Raw genomic sequence first — 22068 nt, 5'->3', positions numbered from 1 at the left:
CCATGGAATTTTGTTTGGGGATGGTGTGTGCCATTGATTAAAGATAATCACTGAGAGAAAACTATGGCTACTAATTGTTGAAGTGGTAGAGGAATATATTGAGATGATTATCAACTTAATGAAGCTGGCATTGAAATGTATTTTTCCAACCTCTTTACTCTGTGTACTGTTTCTTCTAACTGAATAATACACTATGTTTTTATCCAGCCTCTGTAAATAACAGACTGATCTCCCTTGCCTGCAAATGACAGCAAGCAGAGTTCCAAGAAAAATAATAAAACAAACAAATGCAACACCCAAGGCTAAAATCAACCACTCCAATCTCAGTGAAAACAAGTATTATAGGGAAAGCTTGTTTCACCACACTTAAACTGGGTGTTAATTTGTACTTACAAATCTGATTCAGAACCATTCACTAATTAAAAATAATTCGGGGGTGGAAATTCTATGGATGCCTCTGCTTAAGTGCAAATCCAACAGATTTATTTGCAAACCAAGCTATTTGCACCTTTTTATAAGGAAAACTAGAACAGTCAGTTAAAAAGGCCCTCCCTCTCTCCTATTACAGAAGGGTTACTATCCCCAAATGAGATTTTTAAAGGATTTTAACTTGTTCTATCTTTATTTACCATGTAAATTATAAATAACTTCTTCCCTTAAATAACTACACAGGGAAAATTTGCCAATTTTGACCTTGCACTGCAAATCCACGATCCCTGTTGAGAACTGGGTCTGTGAATTCCCAGTCTTTTTCATGTGTATATTCTGACATCACTTTTCACCCTCCTCATATAAATCCTCTGCTCTAGGCTCCAGAAATTCTGCAGCATATGGCTTAAACCACTTGATATATATGTGCACACCCTTGCAAGGGATGGGTTGGGGAAGGAGTAGGGGGAAGACCATAGGACTAGCTCTAGACAACTATTTAAAGGTTCTTAGTTGTCTGAAGTGAGCCCCAAAGGCACTTCGGAGCACTTCCTAGGGATCAGAAGGCAGTTATGATTTTATGGGGACACGGACAGTCAGGTACTTCAGGCTGTGCCATAACGAGCTAACCAGGCAGGACTAGTCCCTTTCCATTTTCACACTACTGCTGTGGTACAAATGATCTGTCAGTAGCAGATGATAAGAAATGTCTAATCTTCTTTTTCCTTTGCAGAAATATGCAGAAGACATTAATGCCCAAGTTCCACAGATGATTAGTCTGTAGCAATACATGGCAAAACGCTAAAATTACTTATGCTCTAAATACTGAACACATTACCTAATTAATCCCCACAAAATATCTGTGAATGTAGATTTGTAGGTATTAGCATATGACCTGAAGCATGAGATTTGATTACCTTTACCATTATTTTAGCCTTCATAAAGATATGGTTTAGCAGTGAATATCGAATGATCCTCACATGGTTACTTCCATCTGAAGGTCTTATAGGAGTACTGATATTAAAATGTTGAGTGCAAACATACAAACAAACATTCTTATAATTCTACTGAACACATCACTGACTGAGGTCATTCAAAACAAAACTGATACATTTTCACCATGTCTTTTATGATCTGAATACTGGGCTCAATAGAGCTTTCCTAATACGATTACAAATGTCTGCAAATCCTACTCCAGTTGCAAGGAAGGTAACTAAGATGAAAAAGTGTAAGACATGGTAAAACTGTCTTTCGAGCTTTTATCAATATTGAGGTATTTTCCTTGTCATTCTTTGGATTAATTCTGTTTCTTTCTACTCTGTGTTAAAGGGCTATGATCAATTATACCTGACCACTCTATATGACTATATGCAAGTAGCTCAGTGCAATGGCATAATATTTTTTGTGTTTTGAGGTACCTAAAATTACCCTTCTCATCAACAGCACTACCTAATGGGCAGGAATCAACGTTACACCCAAGTTAAATGAAACTAGAGACTTCAAATGATATGGTCTCTTACTATTACAAGTCATGATGCCAATTAGTTAGAAATGATACACAAAAAGAACCATAGTTCCATTTTCTGACATCTTCCAGAATTCTGCACAGTAGGCAGTACAGAAATAAAAATTATTCCTGTAGAAGCAGTTACATGATTTTTCTAAAATTATACATTTTAAACAATGGATATTTGTAATACTATCATTTTTCAAACTGGAATCTTAAAAAGAAGTTGATGGATTTCTGTATATTAAAAAACACCTCTAACTTTTGTAATTTACCATTGAGAACACAGCCAAGTGAGTGTGTCATTAATTGCTAAAACCCAACTGCGCTACTTTTACTTACTGCTTATGAATTCTAGCATATAGGAATGACATCTTGCAAAAACTGCTCATTTGACCCAAACAATGGCTAGCTGCACATGCCTTAAACTTTGAAGGTCCAGATTTTACAAATATTTATGCAAAAAAATACAATGTACTCACCCAATAATGACTATTCAAGGACCCCCTAACAATACCACAAAAATTGCCCTGAAAATTTTGAGTTTTCAGAATAATTTAAAAAATGAAATAAGGCTATATTAGTTTCTTATTAATCTAAGTCATATCACTGAAAGAGTGGATGAAAATGCACTATGTCACAAACTATAGTAGAATTTTCAAAAACTCTAATAAGCTGGTAAAAAGAGAACTACATTCTCAGAATAAGATACTAAACACTGATTAGGCCCAAAACAAAATAAGTACTGCACGAAAATAATCAGTTCCAAGTTTGGCAGAGTTAAAACAGAACAGTCCTAATGTTTCTATTATTGGATGGACGCTGAGTGACAAATCATGTGGTATGGCAAAAACGCCAAGGACAAGAAAATATTTAGTTTACTCAAAACTAGAGGAGGTTATAGGGAAACTGCTGAACAGACAGAGTCAAAAGGAAAAATTAACATAACTAACAAAACACTACATGGTTTTGGAAAGAATAGTGCCAAGCATGCACATAGTAAAAGAACTTAAGGCAACTGGGATACAAATGAACAGCAACAACTTTGTACAAGCAAAATTTCTATTCTGATTTATTCTATTTTGAGGCATTCTTTCTTAACATTGCTGCTGATTCTTCTTACTGCATATGGAGCAATTAAAATGTCAGTGATACCACAAAACAGACACATGGGTCAGAACGTGCGGTGGGCAAAAAATGCTGTCTTCATCTAAAGATGGTTGTTTCCCCACCTGAACATATTCCAGCCACTGCAAATCTCCTTTCCCCTTTAGGGACCACAGAGCACAAGGGAAAGTAATCCATGCCAGTTAAATGATTAAAGTAATAGAAAGAACTTCCTCAACATGACTGAGTTAATAAAACAGGGAACTGTATTGCAGCAGACAGTAACTGTCTAGATGAGAGCATGAACCTTCAAAAGCTTCCTTGATATATGACGCTTGCAGAGAAACACGGAATGGTTGAGGTGGGAAGGGACCTCTAAAGATCATCTAGTCAACTCCCCTGCTCAAGCAGGGACACCTAGAGCACGTGGCACAGGGTCACGTCCGGGCCGGTTTTGTCTCCTAATCACACTTTACTCTCACGCTACTCCCACGCGGTAGATATTCAAGGGACTACCTGGCAAAATCCATTACAGTTTGACTTTGCGTGCCTTCTACATATCAAAATACTAGTTAAGACTAACATTACAAATAGCTAAAACAATTTGAACATAATAAAACAGGAAAAAAAATAAACAGCAGTGCTTTGGAGTGGACCTACATGCTCTATTTCCTTTCGGAAATAAACTGATGAAATTCCATAAACTGGTGGAATGAGATGGGGAGGTAAAGGCAGCTGGGTGGGGTCCTGCTCACAGGCAAAACCATCTTTAGACAGACCCTGAGGACAGACATCTGGATGGCATTGACAGAAACAATCAGGCTACTGGGTAAGGACAGCAACAGCTCTCAAATACTGCAGGAAAAGTGCTCAACAAGGATCATGTTCTCCTTCCAAATGCAAAACCCTCAAAAATACTACTTCCTCTCAATAATATCTTACAAAAAAATGAAGAAGTTTTGGGGAAACGTAAAGTAAATTAAAAGCATTTCTTTGTAATTGTAAAAACTTTAAAAAAACCTATAAAACACTGATAATTTAATCACTCCTAAACAGCATTTTTAACCTCTGCACACCCTCGGGCCTACTCCCCTTGTTTACTCTCAGGCCTACTCACCCTGTTGACCCTTGGGCCTACTCGCCCTCTCCCTCAGTAGATACTGGGGGGAATACATGGCAAGATCACTTACAGTTTGACTTTGTGTGCCTTCTACACATCAAAATATTACTCAAGATTCAATGTCATCATACCTAAAACAATTCAAGATAATTAAAAACAAAAAGCAAGCAGTAGTACCTTGGGTAGGCGTATATGCTTTGTTTCCTTTCTTAGATTTGCCTCTCGGTGGAACATTTCATGAGGAGAAGTGACAAAATGCTGTTCCTACTCAGTTAGCATGCCAGATCCCGAGATGCTTAGGAAACAAGAGGAGGTAGAAATCACAGAAAAAAATAGCCAGATGACTAAGAAATGCCTAGTACTAAATGACTGGAGTGCATATTATGCCTGCTTTAATTAGGAAAGCCCAACTATACACATATATGTGGAATCTTCTTCTCCGGAGATCTTCAAAACCCTCTTGGATACAATCCTGCCTAACATGTTCGGGTGACCCTGCTTGAGCAGGGGATTAGACTAGATCATCTCCAAAGGTCCCTTACAAACTTAATAATTCTATGCTGAAGTCTCATCCAAAGATGAGACAATTCCTTCAACTTTTCAGGCCACTGTAGAGTTAGCCTGATAAAGTGCATTCTTTCTGTGCAGCAGAAGCATCCTACAAATGAATGCCTCCAGAATTCATTTATTAGGAATCTCAGCAATGCTGTATGCAGATGTTACAAGCCACTTTAGGTCCCTGCTAAAATGAAAAGTTTTGTAGACCCCTTTTATGAAGCATTAGCTATACTGGGATCTAAACTGCAAAATTCCCATTAACGTTGACCACAGTTCCTTCTCAGGACAGAGAGCCAAAGAGCATTAACAACTGAAACAACCAATCTACAGGCCTCTGTTCAAGGTCTCTGGCATGACAAGCCTGGCTAAGACCACTAAGCCTTTTGGCATCTTGTCCCCTTCCCATTTACCAAGGCTTTTAGGATATATTTTTTCCCAAGCATTTCCCACATCAAAGGCTCTCACTGTCTTTCATACCCAGTTCAATTTCTTCAATTTTCAACATAAGCTACCATTCCTGTAGCACAGCTCTTCTAATCTCCTCCACTACTTCCCAGCAGCATTCCCTCTCCTTTATTGTCCACCCTACGTTAGTGTGCAATGCCTAGCACCCATCTCCTTCAGTGCATGCCCGGAGCACCAGGGCTTCACTTAGTGAGCCAGCTCTTCGACCACTGCATCAGCAGGAGCCTTTCCTGCCTCGCCTTTCACCTCAACCTTTCAAAACAATCAAATTAATTCAGAACAGCTCTACCTCCGAGTTTTTATTACCAGCCCCTTTCCATCTAAGGAGGCACAACGCCAAGAAAACAACTCACTACTCATACAACCTACTGTTCCATCACATCCATTCCTACCATACCTGGATCTTCCTTCCTTTTTACCACATTAATTCCTCATTTTGAAGAAATGTGAATTTAAAAAGCTTATTAAAATACTAGATTCTATATTAGCATTTATGAAGTACAAGTTCAGAGGCCTTTCCATAATTCTCGTAAATCCCTTTTGCAGTTTAATAAAAGAAAATATTCTGCATTTGCATGAGAGTAAAGACCCAATGGACTTTTTTCTTTAAAAAAAAGGTATATGAGTAAGGAATGCAGCCCTTTGGAAGTACTTTGATGTTACACAAAGAAAGGTTTTATTATTATGTTATTTCAGAGGGATAAGTGAAATGTTAGAGAATAAAAGATTCTGGGATCTAACCGGGTAGCTTAGACCAGCTGTCGAACTGTTTGACCATTTTACATCAGGCATTTGCTCATCGTATTACTGAAGCTAAATGTAAAATGAAATGCAGAAAATAAAATGATGCATTTCTACTGTTAGTAAGAAACAATTTTTCTGTGCTAATACATCCCTACAAAAAAAAAAAAAAAGGAAAAAAGAAAAAACCACCACAACAACTATTGGAAGTACTGCATTTGATGAACATGCATATTTAACTATAGAAATGATTAAAATTCACACCTACCAGTAACATAATTTATTAGAAGAGATCCAGCGAACGGCCCATAGGGTATATCAGGCTTCAAAGTTTGAAACAGAGGTCTCAGAGCCCCTGACTCAGTACTATCTCCCAATGAGGAGATTTCTCAAAGATATTCCATAAATGGGATTTTTTTCTATTGATGAAAAGATTTTGCTTAAGTAATTAAGAACATGAGGAATGATGCCCAGGTTCTTTATTCAGTCAATATTGCCTATATACATTTCATGAGAGAAAGCAATGGGTATTTTACCCATTAGGTTTTCTTCTTCATTTTTAGTACTTTTTTTTTTTCTTCCGTTCAGTTTCTGGAGTTGTTTGCTGAATAAGGGTAGCTGATCAAAGAGACAAGAGGATGACAACTGAAATTTACCTTCATGAATCTTGATTAGTGGAGCTTCATCACCATAAATTTTTTTTTTATTCAGTGAAATTAACACTGACAGCTATGGTTTAAAAGCTATCAAGCATTAAAATATTAAACCATCATTCCTCCTTTTTTCAAATGAAATTAGAAGATTTAGCAAACCACCTGTTCTTTATTAAATTATCTGTGAAACATTATCATATGTCTCATCTTGGAATTCTAAACCTATATTGAAAATATAGTTTATTAATAAACAAAGCTAATGCAAAGATGTGAGGTTATACATTCAAGTTTGAAAGTGGTTATTACAGCAGCAAGTTGTATTATATCAGATCCAAAGAAGTGTTGACTGCATACAGAAGCACAAACTGAGACTTTTCTAGGCACTTCCACTAACCTCTGCACACTTTGGATTTGGCACTGAAACAAGTTTATGATGAAGGACACCACCGCACATAAATACTAGAAAGATTTGCAACAGAATTAACACTGGGATATTTTATTGCGCGATCATCTAACAAAGCAAGGGGCTGTGTCTCTCTACTAAGGACAGTTAATTTATCTAAGCCCTGACCAAGAACATCCAGTGTTCGATGCAGAAAGACTGGCAGCTGAGAAATGGGGCTAGGGAATGTTTTCGCTAACTTCTGCATTAGCCTCATGAGATGGTTCATCTTAGATAGAATTTGAGAGCCTAGGGGAAACAAGATTTCTCCTCTTGTACCTCAGCACTAGGTGGAGCATCTAACAACCTCCTCTTTCCTCCATTTAACAGGAGAAAATATCGTTGATTTTTCTCTAGTACACTTATTAGCGCATATGATCTATTTTTCCTCCAGAACTCTTCCTTGTGAATCTACTTCCCGCTGCGATGACAAGACTAGTATTAGGAAGATGGGAGAAGATGATAGGGTTGTTTGTTTAGTATAAGGTCTTGTAATAGAACAGCTTTTCAAGAGATCTGCAGTTTGCCTTAAACGACTGCCTCACTTCTCAACCAACATAATGACAAGTAATAAAAGAGCTATGATTTTCCTTCTGAAATGAGTCAGAAAAGAAGAAAAATAAGATACTGAGTAGATATAAATGTTAATACTCTACACAATTAATTGCTCATTTTTTTCCTCTATGACACTCAAACACTCAATGAAATTTACAGCAAAACAGTGTATTTTATTCCACACTGCTGCTACTAAAGAATTTGGTAAAGGGTGCTATAAGTGACAGATTTTATATGAATATCTTTTTCTGGGTTCTCCTTTTCTTTCTTGTAGACTATCTGTAAGGACGTCTGGTCAAGTGCAGACTGTCCCCATTTTCATTTGCCTTCCAGAGCAGACGCAGCAGTTTTCATCACGCGGCTGCGCAGAGCTACCGCTCTCGACAGCTGGGGAGTAGGAGCTGGAGCAGGGTCTGAACAGGAGCTGAGCAGCAAGGAGGAGATCCCCGAGTACCCCTGTCCTGTGTAGAAGGTGACAGGGAGAGAGGGTAGGGAGACTTGGATGGAAGATCTGGGAAAGGAAGACAGCAAGATTTGAAGGACTTAGGCAAGAGAAGGAAACTGCTTTGGTGGGAGAACTTGGCAGTACCTGGAAAGGTAAAGGGCATCTACCTGGAGAAGTGAGGATGAGATGATCAAGTCTGAGCTGGGAACAGCCTGACAACCTGGCTGTGGGAGACAGGAATAGTTAGGAATAGTTGCCTCTGCAAAACAGGTTTAGTTATTTTCTTCTCTCATAGCCCTAGTTAATCAATAGCATCAGCTCTTGTTATGGACATGCCCAGTACTGACTTCAGCTATTATAAATCATTGACATTTCACTGCTTCTTGATCAGGAAATTTCAGCTAGAGTTGTAGAAAATATAAATTAAAATAAATTAAAATGAAAAATAAGCTTTAGAAAATGAATTAAGAGCTTGTTGCTACAATATCTGTTGGGAAAACAGAAAATGCAGCTGTCTAATGCAGCCACTGAAATTCCTAAGTACCCCAATAAACTCTGCTTTTTGTAGCTGCTAAGGCCTGTTTCAGTTCCCATGGAAACAGATGATGGATTGCCAAAAATGAGATTTGAAGTTTTAAAATAATCAGTGATTTGAACTAGTGATTATTGTAAAAGTATTGTACTCCTCTGCCAGTGAGCAAGCATTATTACCCTGGGAGAGGGAACAAGAACACTTGGCAGCTGGCAAACAGCAACAAAGTTGTTAAAATTCTTGCAAATGTTATTGGTTGCCTAATGACAACAGCAAATGCAGTTTCTTGAAAAATTGAGCAAATCATTGAGCAAAATCTTGCAAAATTGTTGTTCAAAAGTGAATTGCCTTTGAAGTTCTGGTGAAAATATAAGAAATGTTAGATGGGTCTTATACTCAGTGCCTTCAAATGCACATCACACAAGGTCTCCCTCACGTCTCCTCTTTGGCATTCAGGTGAACAGGAACTTACATGCTGGAGATTGGCAGGGCTTGCCTGCACTGAGCCTACAAGCTAAGTCCATATAGTATGTTCTCTGCGACGGGAGTGCAAGCCGATGACCAAAGACACAGATCACGGTGTTGCAACGTCTTCCTCAGCCTCCCTTGCAAGAGGCTCCCTTCTCCAGGCTCTGCCGTATCCTGGGCTCTTCCCTTCTCCTCCTCTTTCCCCCGTCATGGTTGGACAACCCACAGCCCATCTCCCTCCCAGTACCCAAGGACTTCCACTCATGCAATTGGGTCACCCCAATAAACAGAGGCTCATATTGGTCCTGACATTCAAATGCAAACTTATTTATATGATAAACCTATATACACGTATCTATCTATATATATATCTACATATATCAAAACAAACAGTAGGGCTAACATGCAGCAAGATTTTACAAGAATATTTGCAGACTTTGTCTGCTCTTCCTTAAGTGCAAGATGCCTTTACCAGAGTTAAATATTATGCTTCTCATACAGATCAAACAGACCCAAGAAACCTCAGACAGGGCATTTACAATCCATTTGAATTCATTTGGAATCTGTTAGATGAAGGCCAGACAAAACACCTAAAGATTCCACTCACAACCAAGGATCAGAGATAAGCCATAGGCAGGCTGCCAGTTTCTTCCTTTCTCTGCAGCATTAATTAATGTAAGATCTGCTTTGCATTTGCTTCCATGTATCAATTTCTTTAAATGCAAGCTGAATACTGTTAACAAAATAGGTTTGATACAAATCAACCACAAAAGCCACAACATAGCCCCAGTGTGCCAAGTTATGGTTATTTTTTTCTCAGCGAACAGAAGTTTTCAATATAAAAATAAATCTGCCAAAACAATTGGCTCTTAAAATTATTCAACATAAATCATTATCATAAAATCAGAAACTTAAGTGTCTTAACACCTTTGTGTATCATAAAAAAAACACTGGAGTCATGAGGAAAGACAGGATTTGTCTGCTGCTGTATTGAAAGAAAATTAATAACCCATCATAATATGCAGCCTGAAGTACTCACAACTGCATTTACGGCAGTCAGTTTTGATGAATAAAAGCCAACTGGTAAACAGAAGACATTACCTGCTGCAATACTTGATAAGCCACAAATGTTTTGCATCTACTCCTATAAAAATAGAGATATGTGAAGGTCACAGGAGATATTTTTTCATAGGGTTCTGGAAACTTGCCACTTCTTAAACACAAAGCAAGAACTTTATTTTGCTTATTTTCTCTTTAGTGACTGCAACACTAAAAATATATTCTTGGTTGCGTATAAAAATAATATGGTTTGTAGAAACAGCATTTCAGAAATAGACAGAATACTGATTTCAGAACAAATAAACTCTCCCCCACACATTATTTGTTAATAAATTGTTAAGGATTGTTATCCATTTGTCTCTAATACCATAAACAGTTCTGGAAATGCAGCGGATCCAAGAAGCAAGTTCCAAATTACAATGACAATGAGTCCTCATGCCTACCACCCACCTCTACACTGGACAATTTTTTTTCCTTCCCCCACAAGAATACAGTAAATCCACTTTCAGAGAAAAAAGTATTAAGACTTTTTTCATCTTTTTACTTTCTCAAAGTGCATCAGTCCCCAGAAAGCAACAAAACCATAAATCAATTTCCCAGGAAAAGCAGTGATAACTAAATCAGAGCTAAGCCAAAAGGTTTCTTGCTAGTGACACTCCCATTCATTCCCCCTTTGTTTTACAAATTCTAAATCTATGATTGATGAGAACGGGTGACACAAAAATGATTTTGTTTTTCAAACGTGATTATCATAAAAAGCACCATATAGTAGACAGATTTCCTCTTAGACAGTGATCTTTATTGATAGAGCAGTTGAAGATTGCACTGAAATATACTATGAACAGTTGAAGCCCGTCATAACACAGTATTCGTTTCAAGTAGCTCCTCTTTTTCTCTTAAGAAATACAGATTTTATAGCGCTAGTACAACAGCTGTAACTTCACTAGGTTTTTAAATACACACACACACACTAAAAAAAGAAGCTTGGGGACTCACAAAAGACAAACAAGGATTGGTCAAAACCCAAGATGAACGTCCTGGGCCAAAGTCCATCTCTTGGGATGGATCCCCTGTCAAAGAAACCCTGTCAAAGGCAGCCTCTTTGGCAGCGATCATGCTCTGCCATCGCTCTCTCCCACTGTATCCCTCCTGCACAGCCAGGGTCCCCAAGCACGAGCCAAGTCCACCTCTCCCTTCACACGCCTGACCCTGGAAGCTACAGCCTGAATAAATTTGAGATATTCATTTAAAACCAGTGGTAAACAAATTCTGTGCAGAAAGAAAAACAGTGAGTTTCATCTTGACAAGCTTTAGAAAATAATCCTGGGATTTGTTTGCTCTAAGGTGTTCATGTTTTCCTCTGCTGAACACAGCAGACATAGCAGTGCTCAGAACAGCCCACTGACAGCATCCGGGCTCCTCAACCCGAGCGCTTGAGGAGATGATGGGAGATTTCCCTGCAGGTTTTCATACACATACGGCCCTTGAGGATAAAATGCCATAAAATGCCATGGAAGATGTTTTCTACTGTTGCCTGTTACCTAAAATTGAAGTTATTCAGTGCCAAAGTTTAGTTAAATACTAAATACTTGGGCACTAACGCACATCTCAGGCTGAGGAAATAATTTAATTCTACAGAATTTTCTTCATTCTCAGGTATTGAAAAGTTGATTCTAAAATTAATGTGGTGCCTTGTACAAGGTCATATATCCACAGGTACTGACAGATAAAAACAGCACACAATTTTCTTGTCATCTCTCTTGCCATGAGAGGTGCCACTCCAGCTCGTAACGTTAGCAGATGTAAGAGCGCTGCAAACCTTTTAGCTGGGAAGAAAAACACACTGCAGACTTGGCAGTCTCTGAATTTATTGTTCACTAATGCTAATCATCAAAATTTTAATTAAAGGATTATCCAGTATGTGTGAAAAGTAATTATGTGCAACTAACACAAGTTGTATGACAGGATAGCGGTTGTAGAGAAACGCATTGCTGGAACTGCTCATAAAAAAAAGTGATGTGGTGTTTGTTTTCAAGTGAAAAATGTATACATGGAACATAAAGTGAGTTGTCAAGGCACAACCTTATTTAATACTAATATCAACCTCAAATCTAATATATTATTTCTATATCTTTTTAATTTTCTTGTTTTATAAAGCATGCTCAGTTGCAGCTATTGTTAGTGATATTGTCCTCTCGGTTGAGACCAGCTTTACTTAATATATAGTGGATATCCAAAATGCAGCAAGTCCTACGTAAGAGCCACTTGAGCCTGACATACTTCCATTTCACCATTTGCCAGCACACTTGGTCTGCATAAGCGATATTAATGACCATGCTCATTCATATGTGAAATGAAAAGCTCTTATTAAGAAAAGATATTAAACTCATGTATACCTAAAGGCAATTCAATTCATTGCCATCTGCCTGCCAGGATAAAGCACATTAGGTTCATTTATAGTGACTGAGTGACAAAAGTCCACCTAGCTCTAGGGGCCACTGCTCAAACAGCGTCTCTACATGACAAAAAACTTTTCTGCGCCGTGTCAGACAGAACCTCACTAGCATAAAGAAATACAAGTGAAGGAATTGGTTAATGCCTCAAGTGAGCCAATTATCAACACAAAAGCTGCAGAAAATCCCAAGGATAAATTTATATCAAATAGGAGCCATGTTGAGGACAACTTTTGGAAACTGAGTTGCTTTTAACAGTCCCTGCTGGTTTCTCCTTCCCCCAATGCTGCCCTTGAAGTTAGAGTCATTCAGCGCACTGGAAGAGGGCAATAGCAATGATCCTGCAACCAGCAGAAATGCTTATCCAAATGCTGCTCATTAGGAAAAATAAAGATTTCATGTATGAATTGGCTTGGCAGTTGACTTGGAAACAGCTTCATGAGCCACTTCCTACAATTCTGAAAACACATAACCTATTCGCAAAGTAAAATAAGCAATAAAACTGCATAGTTCGCTTTCTGCCAGAGGATCACAAAAATGCCTCAGTGTAATACCAAATATTGTTTACCTTAAAAGCGCAAAAGTGTGATCATTTGTGAAAATGATTCATAACTGATGACTTCTCGGCAGTGCTATCAAGTTACAACATCAAAACTGCTGAATTACAAATGCCTCAGTGTAAACACATGCCAATCTCTGCAGAAAAACCTTCTTCGTCACTCCTCGAGGCAAGAAGCAGCCAAAGTATTTCACTACTGAGCTATCAAGAAGTTATCACAAGTCTAGGCATATCCGTTTTAGCACAGAGGTCTAGAAGAAAAATTAAGTGTAGAAAGCTACTGAAGACAGTAAGAACGTCTTTACCATATATATATATTTTTAAAGAAATCAACATTCAACAAATTGACTAATAGCAGTTTTTCCAGTGAAAAATTCCTTTACTTAGAAAAAAGTTTAAAAAAGACATTCATATAAGAGCACTAAGGATTTAATCCCCTGTTATCACAACTAAAAGGTTGTTTTAGACATTGATGGTGCTACTGTCCTTTGTATGTTCCTTTGACCAACTGTTTGAGCAACTTGTTTTCACAAAAGTTGCTGCAGAAAAAACATGTGAGTGACAACTTTGTTTGTCTCCAACAGGCACTGATGAAAAATTATCGTGTACTACATCCACCTCCACCATCCTCGTTCTCAGCACTGCTTATTGCCTCAGTCTGCAGTGAGGCTGCTCTTGGGAACCGTTACTGGAGCTGACTGAGTAGCTGATTGATTTGGCTAAATCATTGTAAGCTTGTTTAAGAGGATTAAAAAAGCTTTATATTGATTTAGCAATAAGGTACTTTTAATCAGTTTAAAGAGCATCCATACAAGGTGGCTGTCTCGATCTAACTGGATCTGTTGCTAAACTGATCGTTCCAATTGATACACCTTTGTGGGTACAGAAAACACGACTTGAAAGGCACAACTTGCTCTCCAGAGGAACAAAGGAATTCCCATAAGAAAGCTATTTTTCATTTCTAGTTTTCTGCCTAAATTTCCATCCTCTCTGGGTCTTGGGTTTCATGTACTTCTAAGGGTGACATGTTTACTTGCAGAGTTTTGACAGCACCATGAGTTGGTTATTTCCACAAACTACTTTTGCTAATAGTTTGTGGAAGCAGTAGAGTTACTGCAACAAGATTGCACAGAAGACTGGTACACGCAACATAAATCTGTCATTGCCTGAACCTATAAGGCTTTCTCTAGTCCATATATCAAACTTAAAAGGAGGTTCAAAATTTCAGCACATATACCTCTACTGAAAAGGTGTTCATATCTTCCTATGCAGACCAGACAAACATGAAAGTCTTCAAACACTCCTTTTGGACAAAACAGCAGAGCAGAGAGATAAAAACACATGGGGGAAGTTTTAGATATAACCTACTGCAGGAAAAAGGTATTTTTCTCACTTTAAACAGTTGCCATAGTGCTATGAATTACACATGATTTTGCCTTAACAAGCACAACAGAGTATGAGTTTAGATTATCAAATACATGGTACATATATCTATATTTGCAACCTTATTACACTGCAAAGGGACATACACAGAACTCGTTTCCAGGTGTTGCACGCAGGCCCTTGCCCATGCCACTGTTGCCTACTAATGGCTCCCAAGCAGCTGCCTGATACCTGGATAACGAGGTTTCTTCACCATTTGCTCTGTGTGTGTATTCTCTGCATCGACAAAATCAAATCTGTGGCATGTCAGGACTGAAGGAAGTAGATTCCTGACAAATAATTCAGGATTTCTCATAGCTCTCTAAGAGATCATCCCCAAAACGTCACTTCATCTTCCAGCCTCTTTCCCTTCAAATTGCTATTAAACTATTCGTAAGTTATTACATAGTTTCATATTCTTGCAATACTAATTTTAGCAGTTTTAAAGTCCGCTGGAGGACGGGATGGGCACCTTGGTTACAAATAACACAGAAAAAGCAGAGTTGCTCAATGCCTTCTTTGCTTCGGTGTTTACCAAGGGCAGCCCTTTAGAGCCCCAGGCCCTAGAGGCAAGAGAAGAAGCGGGTGGAGAGGAAGACTTGCCCTGGGTAGAGGAAGATTGGGTCAGAGAGCACCTAAGGAACCTCGATACCCACAAATCCATGGGCCCTGATGGGATGCACCCCAGAGTGCTGCGGGAGCTGGCAGATGCCATAGCTAAGCCGCTCTCCATCATCTTTGAAAGATCCTGGAGAACGGGGGAGGTGCCGGAAGACTGGAAGAAGGCCAATGTCACGCCAGTCTTCAAAAAAGGCAAGAAGGAGGACCCAGGCAACTACGGGCCAGTCAGCCTCACCTCCGTCCCCGGAAAAGTGATGGAACGGCTCATACTGGCCGTTGTCTCCAGGCACATGGAGGACAAGAAGGTGCTCAAGAGTAGTCAGCATGGATTCACCAAGGGAAAATCTTGCCTGACTAACCTGATAGCCTTCTATGATGAAATGACCGGCTGGATAGACGAGGGGAGAGCGGTGGATGTCGTCTATCTCGACTTCACCAAGGCTTTTGACACCGTCCCTCACAACATCCTCCTGGGCAAGCTCCGGAAGTGTGGGATAGATGAGTGCACAGTGAGATGGATTAGGAACTGGCTGGATGGCAGGGCCCAGAGAGTGGTGATCAGCGGTGCAGAGTCTAGTTGGAGGCCTGTGGCTAGTGGGGTCCCCCAGGGGTCAGTCCTTGGTCCAGTCCTGTTCAATTTATTCATCAATGACCTGGATGAAGGCACAGAGTGCTCCCTCAGCAAGTTTGCTGATGATACCAAACTGGGAGGAGTAGCCGATACCCCAGAGGGCTGTGCTGCCATCCAGAGGGACCTGGACAGACTGGACAACTGGGCGGTGAAAAACCTCATGCAATTCAACAAGGCCAAGTGCAAGGTCCTGCACCTGGGGAGGAATAACCCCAGACACCAGTACAGGCTGGGAACCGACCTTCTGGAGAGCAGCTCTGCGGAGAAAGACCTGGGTGTCATGGTGGACGACAAGTTGACCATGAGGCAGCAGTGTGCCCTCGTGGCCAAAAAGGCCAATGGGATCCTGGGCTGCATTAAGAAGAGCGTCTCCAGCAGGTCGAGGGAGGTGATCCTGCCCCTCTACTCAGCCCTGGTGAGGCCACATCTGGAGTATTGTGTCCAGTTCTGGGCTCCACAGTACAAGAGGGATGTGGAGCTGCTGGAGAGAGTCCAGCGCAGGGCTACAAGGATGATCAGGGGCCTGGAACATCTGCCCTATGAGGAGAGGCTGAGGGAGCTGGGCCTGTTCAGCCTGGAGAAGAGAAGGCTGAGAGGGGATCTAATCAGTGTATATAAATACCTCAAGGGAGGGAGTGCAGAGGACGGTCATGGTCTCTTTTCAGTGGTGGCCACTGATAGGACTAGAGGAAATGGCCGGAAACTGAAACATCAAAAATTCCATAGGAACTTAAGGAAAAATTTCTTAACAGTGAGGGTGACAGAGCCCTGGAACAGGCTGCCCAGAGAGGTTGTGGAGTCTCCTTCTCTGGAGATCTTCAAAACCCGCTTGGATGCAGTCCTGCGCCACGTGCTTTAGGTGTCCCTGCGTATGCAGGGGGGTTGGACTAGACGATCTCTAGAGGTCCCTTCCAACCCTAAGCATTCTATGATTCTATGATTGTAAAGGGCTTAGCTAAGATACTAGTATTCTGTTTAAGAAATGTGCAGGAAAGGCACTAAGATATACCATACAGATTATCAAAATAAGAAATATAAATGGTTTTCTCTTTCTCACATAAACTAAAGATTCAGCAACCCTTCTGGAATTTAGCAATATCTCATTACCATCAGTAGCTAGCATCTCTAACCCGTCGGACACGTGAAGATATAATGCACACAATTTAAAAAAGTCACCTGAATTCTTAGCATTTCAACAGTTTTCTAATAAAATACACCAATAAAAGTTAGTTTAGACTTTTTTTTTTTTTTTTTTAAATGTTACAGCTAACTCTTACTACCTCTAATTAAAATTATGAAGGGAAAAGAAAAAAAAACAGAGGTTGGCCTAATAAGTGTCTCAGGAAAGGATAAATGAGCACACCTTGAGATAATGCTTAACTAATCACAGTGCAAGAGCTCTGCCATTAGTGGCTGAACTGCTAATTAGACAAAGAGATAAAACTGTCATTGCACACTAAAAAGATAAGGGGGAAGAAAAAGCAATATTTACAATTCTGTCGTGAGGAAAATAATCTTAAGCATAACTCCATGTAAAAATTCAGCCCTATATACTAGAACAATAACAAAAGCACTCAGTATTCATTAAGTTAGTCCAGTCAAGTAAATATAATTGAGAGATGAGCATTCCCTTTTCCAGAATGTATCATGAAAATGAACAGAGTGAAGAGAGGGCAGACATTCTGCATATTCATTCCCTTATGCTGTACCAGGAACATTAAAAGCATATGAATTATTTTGTCAAACTGCCTAGGAAGTTCAGAGCTGGTTTTAAAGTAGGCATTTATCTCAAACTTACTATGAGCTATGCTACTTTATTCTCTTTAAACCTTAATTAGTTTACTTAAAATGTAAGTTACATTATCAAATGTAATTAATCATTTTTCGGAGTGGGTTTTTTTGTTTTGTTTTTTGAACTTTACATGAACTTACATTCTGTTGCTTGGTATAATCTTGTGCCCATCTCTAAACCATGTCACTTGTGGTCTCGGATGGCTGAATATGTGCAGGAAGTTTAAAACTGCAGCTTCTCCTTCAGTCACTGTTTTTCTCTGGTTTGTGTCCACAAAATTTCCCATATCTGCAAAGCAAAATTATACTAAGCGTCATTGAAAGCACTTGTGTATGTCCCTCTCTTCTCAAGGGTCAGAGAAAGAAATAACTGTTCTTTACAATAGTCATTATCATTCCTATAATTAGGCAATATGACACAGCAGATGACAAAACAGTGCTGATGAGCACAGATTTGGGTGAGCAGTAAGGCAGAAGGCAAAGTGCTGCTAGTGCACACAAGAAGTGCATCAATCAGCAACACTGCACGGCCCAAGTGTTCCTATGCAATAGCAGAGTCTGTTTGAATATGACATTTTCATAGAGATTTTTTTAAAAAAATGTCTCCTTGTACTATACAAAAGTTTATTGTGTGGTACAAAGAAATGCAAATGGTTTACACTTTTTAATCTTTTTTTTCCTTCTATCTATAAGTGCACACATAGACAAAACAGCTGCATGACTTATAGTTGAATTTATAGCCTGATCTATGTGAATAGCTCATGGAGGCCAAATAGATATTAAAATAACAAGGCTATGGTTGTGCTGGTAGCTATTAGTTCTTCTGTGATGCAAATAGTGCACCTGTATCTTTGACATTTACAAAGACATTTGTAGCATTAAACAGCAGGTTTTAATAAGGATTTTAATGGAAGAAAGCTCTACAATAGCAGAACCTCTGCCTCTGGAGAAGTTTTCATTTCATAGACAAGTTCATGCATCTGTGGAGTCTTTGTTAAAAAAATTCAGTAAATGCTTTTCTCTTGTTTTTCTTCTGTCTTTTGTATCTTATTTCTATCCATTAAAATAAACAGGCCTGTAGGCTCCTACTTATTCTCTCTTGAAAGAATTTGTATGTATTTTATTTCACTTTAAACTGAGAAGCTGACACATAGACAGCTCTCCTGGTTTCCTTCACTGAATTGCCTTTTTTTTTTTTTAGGGCCACGGGGTTCTTTTCAAGCTCTCCAGAGCAGAAAGGGATGCAAGGGAGATAGAAGCATACAAGACTACTATCAGCCTGTGGATGGAAGGAGATGAGAAGAGACAGAACAAGAGCAGGAATTAAAAACACATGGTATTTTAAAGAGGGCTTTAATCATCTTTGTGATTTCCAAGTTATTTATTCAGACATAATCAGCACTGTACTTCCTTTGTTGCTCCATATTTCTCACAACTGTAATCAGATCATCTACTTGAAAAGAAGTTTCAAACCGTGTAGGTGGATCTAACTTCACTGTCATATGATTACTCTAGTCTTCACAATCCAAGAAGTTTTAAGTCCATTCTGTAATTAAGATTTACTCAGCAGTTTTCTTATAAATATGTGTTCCCATTAAGTAATACTTTAGTATGAAGATTTTTTAAATTATTTAACAAGTTTGCTGCTGCTTCAGAGATCTAGGACACAGAAAATACCTCAGATCTTTCTCAATGCATATTTACTTGCGAATTTGGAATTTCACTACCTATCTTCAGTTTTTTCAAGTTAATTGGGAAGTAATTTCTATCTAGTGGTGCATAAAGTTCATTTCCTGTGAACACCTCTTAAGTTAAGCACCAAATGAACAGTTGCTGATAACTCTTGAAGCTCCATCAGGACAACCTAAGCCCTTGGAATTCTGTTTCCTGGTATATTTAAGAGTGATACAGAAGTAAGTTATAGTAAAATATGAAGTATTTCATTATGCCCATATGGCTTAAAAACAATTAATTTAGATCAAAGCTTGTTAAAAGACAGAAAATCATAGTAGCAATAGTTACTTCTGGACAGAAACAAAGAAAAGGAAAAAAAAAAAAAAAAAAAAAGAAGTTTATTCTACTTTCAAGAGCAACCAAACACACAAAAGGAAAGCCCTGAAGAAAAAGTGCTTCACCGCAAAACTCTTCCTCGCTCAGAAGGGAAAAAGGCTGTGTCTTCAGGAGGCAAAATTCCCTAGCAGAGGTATCAAAGTAAAGCATTCCGATGCCTCCCTCCTATCCAATTCCCACAAGTATTTCCCCAGAAATTGTGCCCTGTTCTGTGCCAATACAGCCGTGCGTATAGTGCCCCAGGGAACCATACTTTTTTCTTTTCTACTTTTTTATGCTTCGCAAATTAACTGTTGTTTTTCCAGACATGCTGGATGAGTTTCCCAGGCCACAGCTGCACAGACACGTTCCTGCTCAGCCTGCAGGCACAGCATGGCACGTTGTAGTGCACAAGTGGGAATGCTTAGCAAGGAGAAGGGAGAACTGAGTGTATGGCACTCCGAGGCTGCTGCCAAAGCATTTGGCCCCTGAAACCACACCTGAAGATGCAACTCCAGAAGGATCCAAGTTTATCTAATGGTTCCCTACTGTAGAAAGACGATCATCTCCCCTGCCCCTGCTTCCTCTGGTCCTGTCCTTCCTGCTCCATTTTCCCCTTCCAACCTGGTTGGAAATCCTGTCGTGCTTCCCAGCTGTGCTCCTTGGCACCAGCTTTTACTTGGTCTCCTGGACTTCGCATAATTCATTAAAACAGAGAAAAATGTTCACAGTGGTCTAAGGAAATCGGAGCAAGGACCAGATGAGCAGGAGGAGCTCGCAGTAAGGACGCAACAGCCGGGGGAAGGCAGGAGTTAGAGCAGGAAAGTCCCTTCCCAGCAGCTGCAAATTCTTAGGCTGGCTCCCAGCATCCTTAAAACAGCATCACTGAGAGATCAAACATTTAATTATTGGTAGTTATATAATTTAGTGTAACATAGGAGGCTGGTGAACATGAGACCAAAATGGTTATAGTAGCATCGGTAACTGTTCTTAAAGCACAGAAAATTCCAAGTAACTTCCCTCATGACAGCTATTCATTTTCATCTGTTCCCTGGAATTGGCTTTCTGGTAAATAATTCAATTTTTTTCCTAAGTTCCACATATGAAGTTATATTTGCTACTACTGGTTTAACAGATACTGACCCTAAGGAAAAAGGCAATCTGATCCAAGTACTACTTATCATTGCTAACATGTAATACACAAATCTCTTTTTTAAATCTATTTACTTCAATAAAGCCTACAATAAAGCCTAATTTTCTGATGATTTCCAAGTTACCTGGATTATATTTTCTATGCATTAACATAAAAAGTGAAAATAAGCCTAGATAACCATTTACTAGGTAATGTAATTTAGCAGCAGCTTTTAACATTTCCAAATCAAAGTCAGATACCAAATTAGAGGCTAACTCCAAAGAACCCTCCAACACTTTCAGACAAAAACCAGCAAATATGACTGCTATGTTGGTTTTGAAACATGAAAGATCAGTTAGCTCATGAGGTAACTCATATTTGAACATACATGCCACTTGAACTTCAGATCTTCTCTGCAGCAACGCCCCCATCCTGTTCCGTACAACACACTGATAAAAACCAGCATCGGACCTCTGCAAAGCTGGGATGATGTACCTAAAAAGACACGAATACAGAATTACAGAACACATACAAGCAAATTAGTGCTATTTAATACAGCATTTCTAGTTTTTCCGCTAATAATTTATGCAATCTCAAATATAAAAATGCTTGGATTGCACAAAACACCCTTCCAGGTTAAAATCTACACTTCATAAACATTGATCAGTCTCCCTAGTTTGCCTTGACAGACTTAAGTGTTTTCTTTCATTTTAGCTACCTCATTTATAAAGCAAAGATGCCCAGCATTTCGCTCAGAGGTCACGTAACAAAACTACAATTTAAACGTAGGCAAAAAGAATCTTGCAAGAAACATCAAAATTTTCCAATGGAAAAGATGCTTACTACACTGCACGACTAGCTCAGCTCAGACGAGCACTGCAGAAGACAGTGTGCTGTACATTATATTTGTTCTGCCCTTCAGGATACTTAAAAAGTCACTTAGTCCACTAATGTTCCCCTTCCTCATTCAAGTATATCTGATAGCCCCAACATGAAAATGAGCTGATAGGCACAGTTTTAATGTGAATAAAACAGAGGACTAATATAGATAATCCTGCATTAAACAAACATTAATCAAAGAGCAAATTCCCCCAGTCACCTTCAGAGATCTTAGAGCAGGATTAATGAAAGTCTTTATGAAAATGATAAATACCGCTGAATTTTAATCTTCAAAATTTAATTCTAGTAAAGAAGGCTTCTCATCTCATACTTGCACATACTATACACACCCACATATAGAGCTAATGTGTGAACAGAATCAGACAGTATGAAAATGAGAGAGGTGGGAGAAATCTAGTTTAACTGATAAATGAGGACTATAATCACTGC

General features: G+C 39.1%; 1 protein-coding gene across 1 annotated transcript in view; it reads right to left on the bottom strand.

Annotated features, from left to right (window-relative positions):
- SDK1 (sidekick cell adhesion molecule 1) overlaps positions 1–22068 on the bottom strand; it is a 350062-nt gene that overhangs the window by 238205 nt on the left and 89789 nt on the right. The window contains exons 3-4 of the mRNA XM_088527753.1: positions 21128–21234; positions 17700–17847 (exon numbers count right to left, since the gene is read on the bottom strand). Coding sequence (XP_088383879.1) covers positions 17700–17847; positions 21128–21234 — 255 coding nt within the window. The remainder of the gene's footprint in view (positions 1–17699; positions 17848–21127; positions 21235–22068) is intronic.

Source organism: Tinamus guttatus, unplaced genomic scaffold (assembly GCF_059628265.1).
Source record: "Tinamus guttatus ecotype Peru unplaced genomic scaffold, ASM5962826v1 Tinamus_guttatus_pri_ptg000291l, whole genome shotgun sequence".
NCBI lineage: Eukaryota > Metazoa > Chordata > Aves > Tinamiformes > Tinamidae > Tinamus > Tinamus guttatus.
This window is presented reverse-complemented; position numbering and strand designations above follow the sequence as displayed.